Here is a 19,483-nt window from a genome sequence, read left to right as displayed (position 1 = left end):
GGCCCCGCCCCGGGTAAGGCCTGTCCGTGGAGATGTCAGGGCTCTTTCCCACAGTCCTGCTGCCGTGAGCCAGACATACTGAACTCTCCTGGGAGGGCACTGGGCCCTCAGGTTCTCAGGAAGAGGAGACCCTGGAGAAGCACTCTCAGGCAGGAAGAAGAGCCTCCGAACAGTATTTGTTCCTCCTTCTTGTCCCAGGTCCTGCTCTCCAGGCTCAGAAGTCCGAGTCTGCGTCCATAAGTTCTGCGTCCATCAGGTTGGTGCGGGAGTGAATGGGCCCCAGCCCCGGCCGTCGGCCCTGCGCCCAGGCCATGGGGGCTGTGGCGCTGGGCTCTGGGCAGAAGGGGTTGGAGACCAGGGTCCAGGCTCCCTGTCGGTAGGATTCCCCAGCTCCCCAGGCACCTGCGGCCACCAGGCACTTCTGCCGGGGCAGCTGGGGCAGTCGAGGGACAGCACTGGAGGCAGGGGCAGGGCCCGGGGCGGGGTGGTGGAGCTCAGGGGGCGACACCAGCGGGCACACCTCCTTCTTCCTCTTCCTCCGCTTCTTCCTCCGGCCCAGGCGCTTCTCCAGCTCTGGGGAGATCTCTGCCTCCACCAGCCACAGGTTGGCTTTTTCCTCCGGGGGGACTGACAGTGGGAGAGAGAACGGGAGCCTGGGACGTTAACTCTGTCCACATCATGCCTTCTCTCCTCGGGGCCCTACTCTTTTAGCTCAGGAACCCACACTTTAGATCCTCCAAGGCTTTTCCCTCCCCTCCCCTGCTGGCAGCCCCTGGCACTCCAGTCCCAGGAACCTCCAGCCTCTACGTCGCCCACCTTCCTACAGAAGCTGGAACCCCATACCTGGAGTTGCCACAGGGGTGACAGACACATCCTGGGGCAGTATGGCTCCTCTCCGGGCCACCATCTTGGTGACATGCTGGGCCCAGGCAGAGGACACATCGGCCGAGGGCTCATTGAGGTCAAAGGCCAAACCCGCTGTGGGGATGGAAGGAAAGGATAAGGTACCATGACCGCCCAGGCCCCCACAATGACCGCTCCTCCCTTATTTAGCACCATTCACCATCCCCCAACCCATGGCTCCCACTCGACTTAGCACAGAAAGCCCGCCCTAGTGAACACAACAATCTCTACCCATCCCCAGTCTGAAGAGACGGGCCTCACGAGAGGCCAGAAATGGAACCTGACTTCCCGTAGCCCAGGGAGAGAACAGCTGGAGAAGACGGTTGAAGGCGAGGGAGATGAGTCCTTTGGAACCAAAGCACCAGCAAGCAAGATCCAGGGGCAGGAACAGAGAGGGGAGAGTGGCCTGGGATGGGGGCAGGGTGGGGACTGGAGGAGAACCAGTGTGTGAGACAGAGGAGGGAGCCATTCCTCACAGCCTTCCCAACAGTCCATGAGGCCACACCAGCCTAGAAGGAAACTGGGAATGGGGTGGAAGCTCACCCACAGGCCCGTCGTGGGAGACAGTGTGCATGCTGAAGGAGAGCTCCTGGCCTGGGTTCTGCAGCAGCTCGCGCCGCTTGGAGAAGGCCTTGGCGATCATCTTGCTCTTCTTGATCCGTTTAGGCTCATCGTCACTCTGCCCCGTCAACCTGAGGGCAGAAAGGGTGGGGGAAGGGGCATGGAGGGGCAGCTGCTTCCCCTCAAACCTTGCAAAAGATCAGCGGATCCGTTCCATCCAGGAAAGGAGCCTCCAGACGGCCTCAAGGACCCTGAGGGGTAGAGGCCTTCTGTGCCAAAAAGGGGGCCTAGAATGCAGGGCTCCTGCGCTCCGTTCTCAAATCACTCCACTCTTAGAAGACACCGGCAGCTGGCTCAGCCCTTGGCCCATCCTCCCAAGGACAGGAGGCGTCACCAGGGGGCAGTGGTGAGCCGCAGAAAAGGCCGCTTTCGGCGGCTCAGGGCAGGCCCTTAGAAATCACACCTGCTCAGGGCTGTGCTGGGACACGTGAGACCAGACAAAGCCTAACAGACGCCGAGGCTGAGAGGACAAGGCAGCAGGGTCAGGACAGGCTGCTGCTGACCCCACCTGCACCAGGTGCGCCTCCAGATGAGCAGCGTGGCCTTGGTCCAGACCCAGGTGCTCATGGCAATGCCAGTCCCAAACATGGCAAATAGGTTGATCTTCTCCACCAGGAGGCTAGGGCGATTCTTGATCTCACAGTCGGGGATGGGTTTCTTGGTGGGCAGCCCGATGGTCACATTGGCCTGGCACCTGTGGTGAGGGGTAGTACACAGTTGAAGCTTTCTAAGTCTCCTGGGTGGGTGCCCAGACAATCAATCCAAACACTTTAGAAAGAGGGAAGCCCACAGCCCTGAGTTGCAATCCTGGGTGATCATTAGAGTCACCTGGGAGCTTTTAAGGACTCCTGATGTCTGGGCCACACCCCAGACAATTAAATCAAATCTCTAGGGGAGGGACGTAGGCATCGGTGTGGTGTAAAGCTTCCCACGCTGGAAGCTGGAGCCTTTAAGGAAGAGTCTGAAGCAGTCAGATTTTAATGAGCATTTTAACTGCTATTCTTGGTATCGGTAGGTACTGCACTTTTTAAGCAGCTGAGATGTGTTACCTTCTCAGATTCATCCTCATTGTAACACAAAAAAGCACAGGCAAAACCAGAAAACATTAATGGGTTGTTAACCTATGGTAGAGAGGTAACTACTTCTGTGCAGGGATTTGCAATAAGCTCTGTAAATAGTCTATGAGAAATAACAAGCAACTTCTGTGGCCAATGCAAGAGTCAGTTGGAGAAGCCAAAACACACGATGGCTTAACAGTTACAAACATACCAGCCAGAGAGCCTTGGGGGTGAAAGGGAAGGGTGGAGCTGGGCAGGGACCCAGAGGGCTGTCTGCCGTGTTTGCAAATTACAGAACAACTATCAGCTTAAGCGCCCAGAGCAAGATGGGCAGTTTCTCTTGTCATCTGAGGCAGGGACCTGGCAGACCCCTGCTGGACAGCAGAGGAGGGTCTCCAGCTCCCACCACTGCTGCCCCCAAGCCTCCAGCCCCCCACTCACAGCACGTAGTCCCGGAAGCTGCGCTCCCACTCAGCCTGGTTGAAGAAGTCGTAGAAGTGGCAGCTGAAGGTAATGAGCACAAAGCCAAAGGCCAGGAAGCCAAAAATGCCTGCGGAGGGACAGGGGTGGGACAGGGCGTCACCAATCCCAGGTATGGAGGCAGCAGTGGGCCTGAAAGACAGCTGAGTCTGGGGTGAATTCGTGCTGGGCTCAGTTTAAGAGCTGTTTTCTCTACAAACGTATGGTTACCAAAGGGGAAAGTGGGAGAGGGATAAATTAGGAGTTTGGGATTAGCAGATAGAAACTACTATATATAAAATACATAAACAACGTGGTCCTACTGTATAGCACAGGGAACCATAATCAATATCCTATGATAGGGGCTTCCCTGGTGGCGCAGTGGTTGAGAATCCACCTGCCAATGCAGGGGACATGGGTTCGATCCCTGGTCTGGGAAGATCCCACACGCTGCAGAGCAACTAAGCCCATGTACCACAAGTACTGAGCCTGCGCTCTGGAGCCTGCAAGTCACAACTACTGAGCCCAAGTGCCACAACTACTGAAGCCTAGAGTCCCTGCTCCGCAATAAGAAGCCCACGCACCACAACGAAGACCCAATGCAGCCAAAAATAAAAAAATAAATTAAATAAGAAATTTTTAAAAAAAGATTACATGAAAACCTAAAAAAAATCCTGTGTTAAACAATAATGGAAAAGAATATGTCTATATCTATATCTGAATCACTTTGCTGTATACCAGAAATTAACACAACATTATAATTCAAGTATACTCCAATAAAAAAATTTTTAAAAGAACTGTTTTCTCCAAAATAAGACAAGATTTTGGAGGTGCTTAAGGCCACTCTGGGAGGGTCCCAGCAGGAGGGAAGTAGACATGAGGAAGCAGTCTTGACATGAACTTGAATTCTTCCAACTGAGAAAGGAGCTACCTTCTCTCTTTTTTTTTTTTTTTGCTACCTTCTCTTTTCAGCTGCTACCACCACCACCATCAGCACCAACACACACACACACACACACACACACACACACACACACACACACACACACACACACACAGCCTTATCTTGCCTTCCTGGCTGCTAACTTGCCCCACAATGTACTTCAGCCTGCAAGACTCTTCCCCAGAGAGTGTAGCGTTGGGATGGCACACTCACCCAGGCGCAGCATGGTCTCGTTGATCTTGCTGGCTGCCTTCTCGCTCAGCAGCCCAGGGTGGTTGCTCTTGATGGAGAACAGGGTCATGACTCCTGAACAGAAGGGAGATGGCAGACATTAGTGGAGGCCAGGCCACTCTCCTGGGAGGAATAGGTGCATGGCGGGGAAGGGCCCCATGGTCCTAGAGTCCCAGGTCTGATGACTTCTGGGCTGATTTAAAGCTTGGGGAACTGGAGACACTGGAGCACAGCTGGTGGCAGATGTGCCATGGTCTGGAAAGACTCGGGCAGGGCACAGACAGTCAGTGGAGACGAAAGATGCCTCAGTCCTGGTCCGGCCTCCCCAAGTAAGGCAGCAGGTCAAAGCTATTATGATGGAAAAGGCCTAAGAAGAGACTCCAGGACAGTGCTGTCCAAGAGAAATATAATGTGAGCCACATTCATAATCTCAAATTTCCTAGAAGCCACCTTCAAAAAATAAAGGGACACAAATGAAGCTAACTTCAATATATTTTATAAACAATACATCATTGTTTATGACATTATCATTTCAACATGTAATCCATATAACAAATTGTTAATGAGATAGTTTACTTCTGTATGTGCTGAGTCTTTGAAGTGCAGTGTGTATTTTATACTTATGACACATCTCAGTCTGGATTAGTTTCAACACACGTGGCTAGTGGCTCACACTAGCCACACAGGATCACACAGATACAAAATATGAATCAGAGGCTCAGCCACTGCCAAAGAGAGGGAAACGAGGTGGGCTGAACAGAAGACTGATAGTGCTGGGGGAGGAAACTGAAGTTTACAAAGAACACTCAACGAAAATGAGCTAAGATACGGAGGCTTATTGCGGAGGTGGCAGATTGAGACAGGGAAATGAGGAAACAGAGAATCTGCGCATGTTGTGAAAACTCTGTGTGTGTGTGCGTGCGCACTCGTACTATGAGCAGAAAGGAGAAATGAAGCTCCAAAGACTGAGCATGTATATAAATTCAGGGTGCACGCACGTGATTGAAGGCTCCCAGTTGACCCACGCAGACAGGGTGGTTACTCAGGGTGTTCACCACACAAGGGCATCTGGCCAGGGCTGACCAGGGGCTGGAATCCAGCCCAAGCTCCACTCAACAAGCCATGAGCCCTGGCACAAAGCTGGAGTAAGGGGAGCATTTTTCTGACCTGCAAAAAGGTGCTGCCTGCACCAAGTGCCGTGGTGCTGAGTCTGCCCGTGGGCACCTTCCCCTTTGCACCAAGGTCCTGCATGAGGCAGCTGAGGTCCCACCTCGAAGGCAGCAGAGCTGGCAGCTCCTGGCTCCTACTTACACAGAGCAGATGCTCAGCACATTTTGCTGCCCGACCAGTCCTGGCCCGGTCTTCACTCACCTCGGATGAGGAAGTAACCTCCCACAATGAGCACCAGGCCGATTGGGGCCAGCACGAAGCCAGCACGGTATCGGTAGTTCTTATAGCCCACAAAACAGATGCCGCTCACAGAGTCCCCATCCACCTAGAGCAGGAAGGGGTGGGGGGACAGAGTCAGTCACTGCCTCCCTCACCCAAGTGCGCCCCACTCAGATCCCCACCCCCTACCAGTCACTATACCTGGGCCACGGCGAGGATTGCCACGGTGAGGACAAAGGGGAGCGACCAGGTGAGGAGGTGGAAGTAGGAGGTCTTGCCCGAGAGAGGCTGGTAGGTGGTCCCCAGGGCTTTGAAGGAGGTGTGCCAGGCATAGGTGAGGACCACAAACCAGACGACACCGGCCATCAGGGCATAGTACACGATGACGAAGATGATGACACAGGACAGGGTCTCGTTGGAGCTGCACAGACATGTGGAGCGTCATTTGGGGCAGTCGTTCTGTACTCCCTCTACGAAGTCTCTCCACCCTGTCCCCAGTCCCCTGGCTTCTAAGGTCTGAAGGTTCCCTAGCAGTCAGGGCTCGGAGACCAGGCTCAGGTCAGAAGTGAAGAGGATACAGAAGATGCCCCTTTGAACAGATGCAAACAGTCCAGGCTCTAATGCTGGAGACCTTGGGTGCAACAAGGCAAAGCTGAATCCCACGCTGAACTCTCCGTTTCAAGACCTACCTGCCCCTTTTTTTTTTTTTTTTTTTTTGCGGTACGCGGGCCTCTCGCTGTTGTGGCCTCTCCCGTTGCGGAGCATAGGCTCCGGACGCGCAGGCTCAGCGGCCACGGCTCACGGGCCCAGCCGCTCCGCGGCATATGGGATCCTCCCGGACCGGGGCACGAACCCGTATCCCCTGCGTCGGCAGGCGGACTCCCAACCACTGCGCCACCAGGGAGGCCCTCCCCTACCTGCCCCTTTTGTGGAAAACGCACATCAGCCTCTTCCCCTCACCCTCGCCTCTGGGTCCGCAAGACACCTACGTGGGCTCCCCAAGCCTCATGGTGCCATCAGCACGGCAGACGATCTCCCGGCGGGCACCGTCCATGAACTGGGCCAGCCAGCCAATGCTGCCCACGAAGAAACACGCGTTGACGTAGAAGAGAATGACAGCAGGGTAACGATTGGAATTCCGCCAGTCAGCCACAAATGTGGCCTAGAAGAGAGAAGTGGGGCCCATTCTGTGAGGTTAGGGTTATCCTGCTGCCCTTATCTGAACCCCCGGACCCCTCTTATCGCCACCCTTCCCCGAGGACCCCTGCCAAGTCCTCCTCCCCTCTCTCCCAGAGCCCAGCCTCTCTCAGTGACAATCGGCTCCCTTCCTACTTTATAGGCTGCTTGAGGGTCCTGGGCCCTGCCGCTGCCCTGACCCTCCACCCACGGGCCTGCCTTCCGCTGACCAGGGTGAAGAGCGTGCAGAGGCCCGTGACGGCCCCGAAGGCCGCGATATAGCTGTGCATGTCCTGGTGCTCGGCCTCGGTGAAGAGCGGGTTCTGGCACTGGATCCCACAGCCCTCCACGTCCTCATACCAGCTCTTGGGGTTGTCAGTCCGAACCAAGGGAGCCTCACATTGGCCCGAACTGTTGAACTTGATGTTCTGCACCTCATTCTGGCAATGAGAGAAGAGGAGAAAGTGCACATGGGAGCAGCAGGCTCGGGGGACCTCTGGTTTAATAAGAGGCGCGAAGGTAGCATGGCAGAGAGGTCAAGAGCACAGGCGCTGCAGACAACCTTCCAGCATTTGAATCCTAGCCTTGCCACTCATGACTGCATAGCTTGGGGCAAATTATTTGACCTCTCTGTTAGCTCAGTTTCCTGATCTATAGGATAGCAATACTTACTTCATGGTGTGGTCTAAGGGTTAAATGAATAAATAAATGTAAGATGTTTATAATAGTATTTGGAAGGTAATAAATAATAATAATTAGTATTACTACCATCATCATTATTATTATTAACGTGCTGTCCTTCATCACCCAGAACTAGATCACATCCCCGTCTTGGTGTCTCTTAGCTGTTTTACACGTGCAAGCCTTGACTCCCTAAATACACAATAAACTTCCTGAGCATGGGTTGGTCATTCATGACTCCTGTAACTCCCTATCACCTAACAGAGTGGGTGCTCAAAAATCTTTTCATAAATAGATAATCCTGATAGACTGGCTCAGCTTGGAGAGCTTCAGTTTGGGCCTGTGGCTCCAGCCTGTGGCTGTAGACTTGGGATCTCCCAGAAGAGAAGGCGCTGAGCTCCTCTGCCCCTGCTGGGCCCTGTCCTGTGCCTGGTCCTGCCCAGCCCAGACCCTGCCCCACAGAGCACTTACCGGGCAGCCCTCGGGGAAGTGGTCGGGGGTGCAGCGCAGGAAGTCGGGCCAGCCCCGCTCCCTCTCCACGATGGCACAGGGGCCACGGGTGGCCTGGCAGAGGGTGCGGCTGGGCAGTTCCACCCGGTTGTTCTCACACTTTGGCATGTACACAGCACACAGCAGGGGCTGGATCACTGCCCAGCAGCGGGGGGCGTTCCGGAGGCCTGGGGGTAGCGACAGTGTGGACACATTGCAGTGAAGACCCCTCATCACTCTGACCCACAGACAGACATAGCTGCACCACTGTTCCCCGGGCCTAAGGCATCCCTCTTTGCCACACTGCAGGCCATGACTGCTCAGGATGGTCAGGCACGGCGTTTCTCAGCAGGGCATTTAGGCTTGACCGTTCTTTGTGCTGCAGGAGTGTCCCAGGTACCGCAGGACATTTGGCATCCCTAGACCCTGCCCACTAAATGCCAAGAGAACCCCTAAGTCCTGGTGACAGCCAAAATATTCTCCTCACCCCTCCCACTCCAGGGTGGGGATTGGAAGAAGCCTGAAGAGGAACGTCTGGGACGCTGGTGATGTTCTATTTCTTGATCTGGTTCTGGTTTCATGGGTGATTTACTTTGTGAAAATCAAACTGTGCACTTTTCTCTGTGTATATTACAATTCAATCAAAGTTCTTATTTCCAAATGCCCCGTTGACGGAACGTTAGCACCTCTGGCTGAGAACCCCAGGTCAATTTACCTTTTACTTTTTCAGGGACATTGTTAAAACCTTCTACAGCCCACAGGGAAGGAGTGTTGTGGGACCCACCCTCACAGGGCCCGTGCACCAGAACCAGGAGTTGCTTCCCCTTTCCCAGACCCCAGGACCCTTGTTCCTCTTACCAAGCCGAGGTGAGACAGAGAACAGGTTGGAGCTTAAGAAGAGGTAGTCAGGGGAGCCAGGTACTCCAAAGCCAGAGGAGGAAACAGGAAATCAGATGGAGAGAAACAGAGGAGGCTGTGTCCAGTGCACGGGGAGGAAAGGTGTTGTCAGCCAGAAAGAAACAGGTGGAGGTCTCCCAGCACCCCTACCCCAGCCCAGGCCTCTACCCTGCTCTCCCTGTGGCTGGGCTCACTCAGCATTCGACCCCCTTCGCCCCTCCTGAATCACCCCTGCTTCAGGAACGCCTATTTCCCAAACAAGAAGTTGTATTAGGAGAAGCTTCTGAGGATGTGAGAGCCAGCGTGGGTGACTGCCCAGGCTGGGGGTGGTGTGAGCAGGTAACTGCTCTTTTTGGGAGGAAGGTAATATAGCAGAGGGATAAGGAGCATGGCCACTGCAATTAGCCTGCCTGGGTCCAATTCGTGGCTCTGTCATTTCCTGGCTGTGTGATCTTAGACAAATTACTTTATCTCTAGCCTCAGTTTCCTCATCTGTGAAATGGAGATAATATTGAATAGACTTACCTTGTGGAACTGTGGTGTAGAGTGAGATAATGCATCAAATGTGCTTACCTGTCATGTACTAAGCACTCAAGAGATATTAGCTGTTACTATTAGTAATCTGAGGCCTCTGACCATTCACAGCTCTCACTAGACAAAACCTATTCCAAGGGTGCAGAGCAAGTTCCTGTCACTTAAGAAGCAATGTCCTTGGGCAACGGTTCTCAGGCCTGACTCAAATCAGAATCACCTGGAGGACCTTTATCACTCTAGATGGAGAACCCAGTCTCAAAGATTTTGGCTGAGAGGGTGTGGGTGGAGGACACAGCAGTGGTTGCCAGGGGCTAGGGTAGGAGAGGGCTCTGCCTACTAAGGGGCAACACGAGGGAACATTTGGGGGTGATGGGACTGTTCTCTATCTTGAATGTAGTGGCTGCATCCAGAACTCTATGCGTTTGTCTAAACTCATAGAACTGTGACAAAAAGGAAAAATGAATTTTACTGGATGTTTATTAAGCAATATATTTTAAATGTGGAGGGGCTCCCTAGAGTAATATGTATTTTAGAGGAGCAACAGGCAGATGCTTAATAAAAATACTGTGGGGACTTCCCTGATGGTCCAGTGGTTAAGAATCCGCCTTCTGGGACTTCCCTGGTGGCACAGTGGTTAAGAATCCGCCTGTCAATACAGGGGACACGGGTTCCACCCCTGGTCCTGGAAGATCCCACATGCCGCGGGGCAACTAAGCCCGTGCGCCACAACTACTCAGCCTGCGCTCTAGAGCCTGTGAGCCACAACTACTGAGCCCACGTACCACAACTGCTGAAGCCCACGTGCCTAGAGCCCGTGCTCCACAACAAGAGAAGCCACTGCAATGAGAAGCCCGCATACCACAACAAAGAGTAGCCCCCGCTCGCTGCAACTAGAGAAAGTCCACGTGCAGCAGTGAAGACCCAGCACAGCCAAAAATAAATAAACAAACAAATAAATAAATTTATTTTAAAAAAAAAAGAATCTGCCTTCCAATGCAGAGGACACAGGTTTGATCCCTGGTCAGGGAACTAAGATCCCACATGCCGCGGGGCAACTAAGCCTGATCGCCTCAACTAGAGATCCCGCGTGCTGCAACTAAGACCCAACACGGCCAAAAATAAAATAAAATAAATTAATTTAAAAATAAATATTTTTTAAAAATACTGTGGAATATGGGCTGGCCTTAGTGACTTTCTCGACCAATAAAATGTGGTGGAAGTGATGTTCTCAGACTCTCAAGCCTGGATAATAATAATAAGCCATTTGGCTTTTGCCTGGGTCTCTCTTGGAACACTTGTTCTTGGATCCCATTTGCCATGAAATAAGACCAACTAACCCGAGGCTATCCTGCTGGAGAGGCCTGGTGGAGAAACCACATAGAGAGGCCCTGGGGCCAAAAAAAGAAAGAGAAAGAAATGCTGGGTTTTTCAAGTTCCCAGCTTTTCCAGTTATCCCAGTGAAAGCCACAGATATCAGGGAACAAAAACAAGCCATCCCTGCTGAGTGCTGTCCAGACTGCAGATTCATGAGCAAAAGGAATGGTTCTTGTTTTAAGCCACCAAGATTTGAAGTGGTCAGTAATATAGCAATAAATAACCAGAACCCACATACACACTCACACATAAACAATATTGTGTTATTTTTCTGGAATTTGTGATATTTGTGATAATTATCAGTTTTTTAAACGTGTAATTTGTTTTTCTTTTTATCTCATTTTAAATATTTTTTTTTTTTCTTCTTTTTTGTGGTACGCGGGCCTCTCACTGTTGTGGCCTCTCCCGTTACGGAGCACAGGCTCCGGATGTGCAGGCTCTGCGGCCATGGATCATGGGCCCAGCCACTCTGCGGCATGTGGGATCTTCCCAGACCGGGGCATGAACCCGTGTCCCCTGCATCGGCAGGCAGACTCTCAACCACTGAGCCACCAGGGAAGCCTTAAATATTGTTTTGTACTTTAAAAATAAATTACCCGAGGAAAAAACAGATTATTAAATAAATATTAAAAGACAATTGAGGAGGCATCTAAGGAAAAAATAAGTTGAATCCTTACCCCATTTCTTACATAAAAATAAATTCCAGATGAATCAAAAATAACTACATTATTTTAAGAAATCAGAGTACTAGAAGAAAAAGTGGAAAATGTTTTAAATCTTTGAGTGGAGAATGCATTTTGAAGTATGACACAAAACTCAGAAGTTTTGAAATAAAAGATTTAAAGAAAAGACTTCAGAAAAATAGATAAATTCAGTAGGGTAAAAAGCAAACATGATCATAAGAAAAGCAACACACTGAGAAAATATATTTCTAATACATATCACAGGTAAAGAATTACTTTCCTTACATGCATAAAGCTCTTCCAAATCAATAAGAAATTCATAATCCTATAGAAAAATGGGCAAAAGACAAACAACAGAAAATACAAATGGCCTTTAAAAACATAAAGAGATGTTCAGTCTCACTCATTAAATGTGAAATAAAACTACGATGACATATAACTTTTTAACCTTTAGAAGGATAAAGATCAAAACATTTGAAAATGCTGTACTGGCAAGAGTCGGGGGGAAACTGGCACTTTTGTATATTTTTAGTAGGACTAAAAATTAGTTAACATTTGTGGAGACTATTTGACATTAGCTGTAAAATGTTATACTAACAATTCCACTTCACACGTTCACAAAAATCGTATATAAGATTATTCATTGCAGTACTGTTTGTAATAACAAGAGTAGAAATGTCCTTAATATTTAGCCATCAATAGTAGACCCACTAAATAAAATATCACACATCAATATAATAGCACACTATCCAGGGTTGAACTATTTGCAATGAAATGGAACAATCTCCAATATGTCTTGTTTAATGGGTGCAGCTGAGTGGAGAACAGCCTGGAGAGCTGCTACTGGTTATGGGAGGAAAAAAGAATAAGGACACATCTACATCTGTACATATGTTAGATATCAATAAAAGAATACACACAAACCAGTGTTGGTGGTTGCCTGTGGGAAGGGAAATGGGTAGCTGGAAACAGAAGTGGAAGGATTTAACTTTTGCTACTTTCGAATTTTGTACTATGTTCATATACTACCTATTTTATTAAAGTAATTAAGCTTAAAAAATAAATATGCAAGTTACTGGGATGCAGGAAGCTCCCCAGTGAAGAAAAGGGAATGAAACTGGAAACAAGAAGAAAGGGGACATCAGCTTTATCTGTTTTGTTTTCTTTCTTTTTCTTTTTCTGTCTTTTTTTTGGGGGGGGGGGGGAGCTGCAAGTCTTAACCACTGGACCGCCAGGGATTTCCCTTGTTTTATTTCTTTAATAAAATATGAAACAAAAAGAAAAAATACAGACACAGGTGTTATATTAGTCTCTGCATTTTTCTATATTTATACACTTTAAAAATAACATTTGCCACAATTTAAACTTTAAAAACGAATTTTTTTATGTGTGATTCTGATGATCAGTCAAGTTGAAAATCGTTGTTCCAAGAATGGTTTAGCAACAGAAAATTTCATCAGGACCTCCTTGGTGGCACAGTGGTTAAGAATCCACCTGCCAGTTCAGGGTACATGGGTTCGAGCCCTGTTCCAGGAAGATCCCACATGCCACGGAGCAACTAGGCCTGTGCATCGCAACTACTGAGCCTGCGCTCTAGAGCCTGTGAGCCACAACTACTGAACCCACGTGCCACAACTACTGAAGTCCATGCGCCTAGAGCCCGTGCTCCACAAGTGAAGCCATCACAATGAGAAGCCCACACACCCCAGTAAAGAGTAGCCTCCACTCACAACTAGAGAAAGCCCGTGCGTAGCAACGAAGACCCAACACAGCCAAAAATAAATAAATGAATAAATAAATTTTTAAAAAAGAGAAAATTTCATCAATGCAATTTACCATGTTAACAGATAAATGAAGAAAAAAATCATATGATCATCTCAATAGATACAGAAAAAGTAGTTGATAAAATTCAATGTCCATCCATGATAAAAATAATAATTGGCAAATTAGGAATAGAAGAAAATTTCCTTAATCTGATAAAATATTTATAACTACAAGAGACCTACACCAACCATCATATTTAATGGTGAAGGGTAGAAAAGCTTTCTCTTTAGAATGAAGAAAAAGTCAAGGATGAAAGATGCTACTATTTAAAAAAATTTTTTTTTGATGTGGACAATTTTTTTTAAGTCTTTATTGAATTTGTTACAATATTGCTTCTGTTTTATGTTTTTGGTTTTTTGGCCACGAGGCATGTGGGATCTTAGCTCTCCAACCAGGGATTGAACTCACATCCCCTGCACTGGAAGGTGAAGTCTTAACCATTGGACCTCCAAGGAGGTCCCAGTGCTGCTACTATTACCACTTCTTTTTTTTTTTTTTTAATGGTCATATTATTTTATTTTTGGCTGCGTTGGGTCTTCGTTGCTGCGCGTGGGGTTTCTCTAGTTGCAGCAAGCAGGGGCTACTCTTCATTGTGGTACACAGGCTTCTCACTGCGGTGGCTTCTCTTGTTGTGGAGCATGGGCTCTAGGTGCATGGGCTCAGTAGACACCTCCAGGACATTGTTAACTAGAAGTGGTAGGGCTTCCCGGATGGTCCAGTGGGTAAGAATCCACACTCCCAATGCAGGGGGCCTGGGTTCGAGCCCTGGTCAGGGAACTAGATCCCACATGCATGCCACAATTAAGAGATCCTGCGTGCCGCAATTAAGAGATCCTGTGTGCCACAACTAAGACCTGGCACAGCCTAAATAAATGAACAAATATTTTTAAAAAATGTTTAAGAACAACAAAATAGATAAATAAATTGTAATGTATTCTACAATGGAATACTATTCAGCAATGAAAAATAAGCTGCAACAACATGCATGAATTTTACAAAATAATGTAGAGCAAAAGAAATGACATAAAAGAATACACACAGCATGATTCCATTTGTATAAAGTTCAAAAACATGCAAAACTGAAATACACTGTTTAGGGATTCCAAAACTAGATGGTAAAACTATGGAGGAAAGAGGAAACAATTATCAAAAACATCAGGGCAATGGTTACTTCTAGAAGAGGAGGGAGGGGGATGTGATTGGAAAAAACAAAGAGGGAGCTCCTGGGGGGCCCCCCACCATCACTTGACTCAGGTGTCACTTTATAATTATTTGTTATTTAGTACCTCTGTGTCTTATTCACCTTCTGTATACATGCTACATTTCACAATTTAAAACTTAACAATCTGACGCAAAAATGAAAACTTGGGCCCGTGGGTATTTCTCTGTATTTTTATACTTTCTAAAAAGGTATATTTCTAGAATGATTCTGATCATCAGCCAGGTTTGAGAACAGCTCTAAGGAAATTCTTCCTGATCTGCCCCTGCAAACAACCTACCATCACCAACAACAGACCTCCTCTCAGTCTCTCAACTAAGTGTCTGGGAGGCAAATGAGAAACTCCTCCCAGCTTCTCCAGCTCTTTCCCACTGGCTGCCCTCGGCTGGGTGACAGGGCCGTACGCCCCTGTGCGCACACACAGCACAGCAGTGGTCAAAGAGGCTACGTGCTGGCTCTCAGGGACCTGTTTCTCTCGCCAGCCGCAGGTCTCTCTGCTTTCTTGCCCCATTTACCAAACCAACCAGATTTGGCTGAAGGTGGACCATGGCCTGGATAGTATGTTTGTCTGGGCAGCTTGGAATGCCTGAGAGGAGACATTTCAAGCTATCCTGGGGAAAGATGCTGAGTGCCTGAAGAAGCGTAAGTCGAGAGAGTGGAAAGATATAGGAGAGACAGACCTGAGTTCTATATAAACCTAGAAATTGGCCCAACCTCAGCTGCAAACTTCCTCACTTGATGGCATGCTTCCAAAGGCTCAGCAATCTAGGCTGAGGAAGCTCATAGTGGGTACCTCTCTTCAGCAACTCTTATTCCAGATCTGCTGGGAATCTCCATATAGACGTCCAATGAAGGCCTCTAATTCACATGGCCCATACTTTCTTCCTAAACCTCCTCCTTCTCTAGCATTCTCCAGCTTAGCGAAAGGGAATGATACCACCTTCCATCCAAGCCTAAAACCTGGGTCCTCCTGCTCTCTCATCAGCAAGTCCCATTGGTTCTACCTCTGAAACTCCGGGATCTATCCACTTCCTCCAAGCTGTTACTCCAGTCCTGACCGCCATCATCTCTCAGCTGGACTACTTCAACCATCCGCTAAACAAGCAAACAGGCTCCAGGATTTCCCTCCTCCTGTGGCTTCTTCACACAGTACTCAGAGATCGGTCTAAAATGCAAACATGATTACATCTCTCTCTTGCTTAAAAGCCTTCAGTGGCTCCATACTATCTTCTGGAAAACAACCAAATTTCTTAATATGGGGTATGAATCCCTTTATTTTCTAATTCTCTAGGTCTTATCTCATATAATCCTATCCCTCAAATGCTTTGATCCAGCTCTACTGAAATTTTTATACTTCCTTAAAAGTACCAAGCCCTCTCACCTCTACACCTTTGTGCATGCTATACCCTCTTCCTATCCTTCCCACCCAAATCTTCCTTGGCCCCAGTAATCCCTACTTATTTCTCAGGTTGTGGGTTAAATGTCAGTTCCTCTGGGGGTCTTCCCTTGCACCCCAGAGTCCTTTGTGTTCATTCAGCACCCCACCCGGTCACAATACCTCTCAGAGGTGTTGCTAAAGCCTGTTTAATTATCTGACTTCGGATCCTGTCTGAATTCTTTGTCTATTTTTTTTTTTTTTGGTATTCTTTGCCTTTATCTGCCCCAGAACCTGATCCAGAATGACATATAGCAAGCACCCGACACCTAACTGAATGAATGAGTGGATAGCTGTGTACTCAGAACTCTGAGACTTTTAAAAAAGTAATGAAGTCTCTACTTTCAAAAGTTTACAGATGAAGACAACCTAAATCATCTTCACCCACAAAAACACCTCCAAGAGCCATATGACACTGACCACGTCCAAAGCCAAATCAAGACCACCAGCTCAGGACAGGACAAATCACTAGCCAGAACCCCCAGCAGAAGGCTTGTCTGTGATTCTCACACTCGGCTCCAGTTCACTACCCACCCACTGACCCAGCTGGCACCAACTCCTGCTTCTGGCCCTACTTCATATAAAACATCCAGCAGAAAGACCAGACACAGAAAAAGAACACATATGGGAATGGGACTGAGCTGAGGCAGCTCAGCTCAGCTGAGGCAACATGGCAGCAGAGAAGAGCTCAGAATGAACTAAGGACCAGGGTTCAGTGCCGGCACCCCTGCAGGACCCTGCCCCACCAGAGCCACAGCTAGTGAGGTTCGAACCTACACAGCCAGCGGATGGTTCTGACTCCTCAACTTTCCTGCCAAAACCACTTCTGCCTGCTCAGCAGCTGCTCTCAGGACTATGGGCTGGAGAGAGGTTCATACCCTTTCTGCCTGATTTGATGGAAACTACAGAAGGGCAGCATCACACATGCACTTAATTTAGGAGAATTCGACCATGGGCCCCTGCAAAATAAATAAATAAAAAGAGAGAGAGAGAATGAACACATATTCTCTCATAGTGTGAGTAACTCAGAACTGGGTGAGGTTCTAGTGCCGAGACTTTTTTTTTTTTTTTAAAGGAACATTTATTTATTCATTTTTTGGCTGCGTTGGGTCTTCGTTGCTGCACGCAGGGTTTCTCTAGTTGCGGCGAGCAGGGGCTACTCTTTGCTGCAGTGCGCAGGCTTCTCATTTGAGGTGTCTTCTCTTGTGGCGGAGTATGGGCTCTAGGTGCGCGGGCTTCAGTAGTTGTGGCACACGGGCTCAGCAGTTGTGGTTCACGGGCTCTAGAGCACAGACTCAGTAGTTGTGGGTAGTTGTGGCACATGGGCTTAGTTGCTCCGCGGCATGTGGGATCTTCCCAGACCAGGGCTCGAACCCGTGTCCCGTGCATTGGCAGGCGGATTTCTTAACCACTGCACCACCAGGGAAGTCCTAGTGCTGAGACATTTAGATTTTCCATACAGCTGGCTCCTAAACTCAAAGAAACCTTATTTATACCTTTCTTTTGTGTATTTTTAAAAATCCTTTCCCTCTTCTGCTCTTTTGCATTTATGTAATTTTAAAAACTAAAATTATATTTTCTATGTATGCACCTTCTTATATACTGTACATTACTATATGTTGCACATTCATACAAACATGTTACCATAAAAGAGTATGTATGCAAAATCACATAGACCTTATGTTGTGGCCATTTATGGATTTTTCAAAGCTACTGTTGATTACACATGGTTTCTGCCTACATGTTGACTTTAGAACCTGATACCCACAAAGGATGCGGCTCCACCATGGGTACCATCCTCCAGGTTCTTCCTCTGGCATCTGTACCAAGCCAGGAATGACATGACTTTGTCCAACATTCGGCAAAGACTCTGAGAACTCTAGTGGCCAACCTGACAATGACAGGCAGCCTACAAACACTCCCCTATCAGGATCCTTACCCGTCCCTGGGGCAGAACTGACATGTGCGGCATCCAAGGCCTATCAAAAGACTGAGGGCTGCCAGGTCTGCTCCTGCCTTTTGATTTTATGTCCTGTTTCTTCAAGGACAATTTTGGAGTCACCCTAGCTACAAGAAAGGGGTGGCAAGGCCAGTTCCCTCCCCTTCTCTTTAGGTCCCCAGCCCAGAAGAGTGACAGGTGGGGAGCTAATCCACTCCACACTGCTAAAGGACCTGCTTGGGTTCAGTCTGCAGTTTTTCAGGCTGGGTCATAATCCCACCATGAGGTGAGGGTTCTGGGACCTCAGACCACCATGGAAGTATCCAGGGGGGTCTAGACATCCCACACTTAAGTGTCCTTCCTCAGCCCAGACCAGCCTGAGGGTCAAACTTCCAAGGAACCCACAAATGATCGTTAGAATAGTCTCATTCCTTCACAACCTCAGATAAGGAACCGGGTCCCCATTTTTCAGATGAGGAAACTGAAATCTCCTGTCAAAGCAAGACATGATCACTGGACTTCTGTCTCCCAAAACAATATTTCTGGAACTTTCTGGTTACCTTTTAAATACTCATCACCAGGGGTTTCTTACCCTTCACAAATTTCACTCAGTTCTTTCCCCCCACCCTCTCCCTCAATGCCTAAATCTTCTACCCCCATCTTCCCTTTTTCCTGCCAATTCGATTTCCCAGTTTCTTCTCCAAGGTCTAAACACCTCCTTGAATTCCCGAGGACCCCGCTTCCATAGTGGCACCTACGTGGAGCATCTCCTTTTCTTAAAAAAAAAAAAAAAAAAAAGGTCCTTTCCTGTGGCTCAGAGCCACCATCCCCCTCGCTCTTGGGCCCCTCATTCCCCCTTTTCCTTTGCTAACCCACCCTGCTCAGGCCTTTGTGATCCGCTTCCTCAACTTCCTCGCCCTCCCGCCTCATCACCGACGGTCCCATCCTGCATACAGCCTGCCCCTAAAGTTTCAGACTCTGTTCTTGCAACTCTCCCGGGCGCTGCTCCCGCCCTCTCAAAAGCTCAGGCTTGAGCCTATTCTTTCCGAGAATCCCCGCATCCCATCACCACAGCCCCCGGCTCCGGCTCCCACGCGCTTACCCGACCAGAGCACCAGCTTGCCGTGCGCTTCCTCCTGGGATTCCGAGTCCCCGGCCAGCAGAGTGGAGGTGGCCCCGTAGGGCAGCGCCGAGCCCAGGCACACGTTGTAGCGCAGCGGCTCGCAGGGGGCGGCCCGGCCGCAGTGGCTCAGCAGCGGCGGAGGGCCGGTCACGGCCGCGCTCCTTCTCGCGCTCCCGCCCGCGCTCCGCGGCCCAGGCCGGGTCGCGTTCCCGCTCAAGGCCGCCCCCCGGCCCGGGCCCCCCAGCAGCAGCAGCAGCAACAGCCCCAGGAGCAGGAGCGCCGGCCCCCGTGCGAGGCGGGCAGCGGCCATGGCCAAACCCGCCAACTCAGCAGAAGCCCTGGCGCCCCCGCCCGCTCTCCGGAGCCCCCAGGCCACACGCGCAACCCTTGGGGCCTCGGGGGCAGCTCAGGCGACCAGTGCGCCCCGCGAGTCCGGTGCCAGGCCCCCCCGGACGCTCTGCGCGCCGCGGGCCCTAGGCGCCCAACTTCGCAAACTTTGGAACCC

General features: G+C 49.5%; 1 protein-coding gene across 1 annotated transcript; it reads right to left on the bottom strand.

The window, feature by feature from the left end:
* Positions 1 to 89: 89 nt before the first annotated feature.
* On the bottom strand, positions 90 to 19,288 carry SMO (smoothened, frizzled class receptor; the record flags this gene model as incomplete). Its single annotated transcript, XM_079711358.1, has 12 exons — positions 90 to 627; positions 844 to 978; positions 1,447 to 1,595; positions 2,033 to 2,218; positions 3,024 to 3,132; positions 4,198 to 4,290; positions 5,587 to 5,710; positions 5,806 to 6,025; positions 6,594 to 6,766; positions 7,011 to 7,220; positions 7,933 to 8,138; positions 18,958 to 19,288. 12 exons carry the CDS (start codon positions 19,286 to 19,288, stop codon positions 215 to 217), a joined length of 2,349 nt encoding a protein of 782 aa, XP_079567484.1. The 3' UTR covers positions 90 to 214.
* Between the last annotated feature and the right edge of the window lie 195 nt (positions 19,289 to 19,483).

Source organism: Hyperoodon ampullatus (assembly GCF_949752795.1).
Source record: "Hyperoodon ampullatus genome assembly, chromosome: 9".
Taxonomy (NCBI): domain Eukaryota; kingdom Metazoa; phylum Chordata; class Mammalia; order Artiodactyla; family Ziphiidae; genus Hyperoodon; species Hyperoodon ampullatus.
This window is presented reverse-complemented; position numbering and strand designations above follow the sequence as displayed.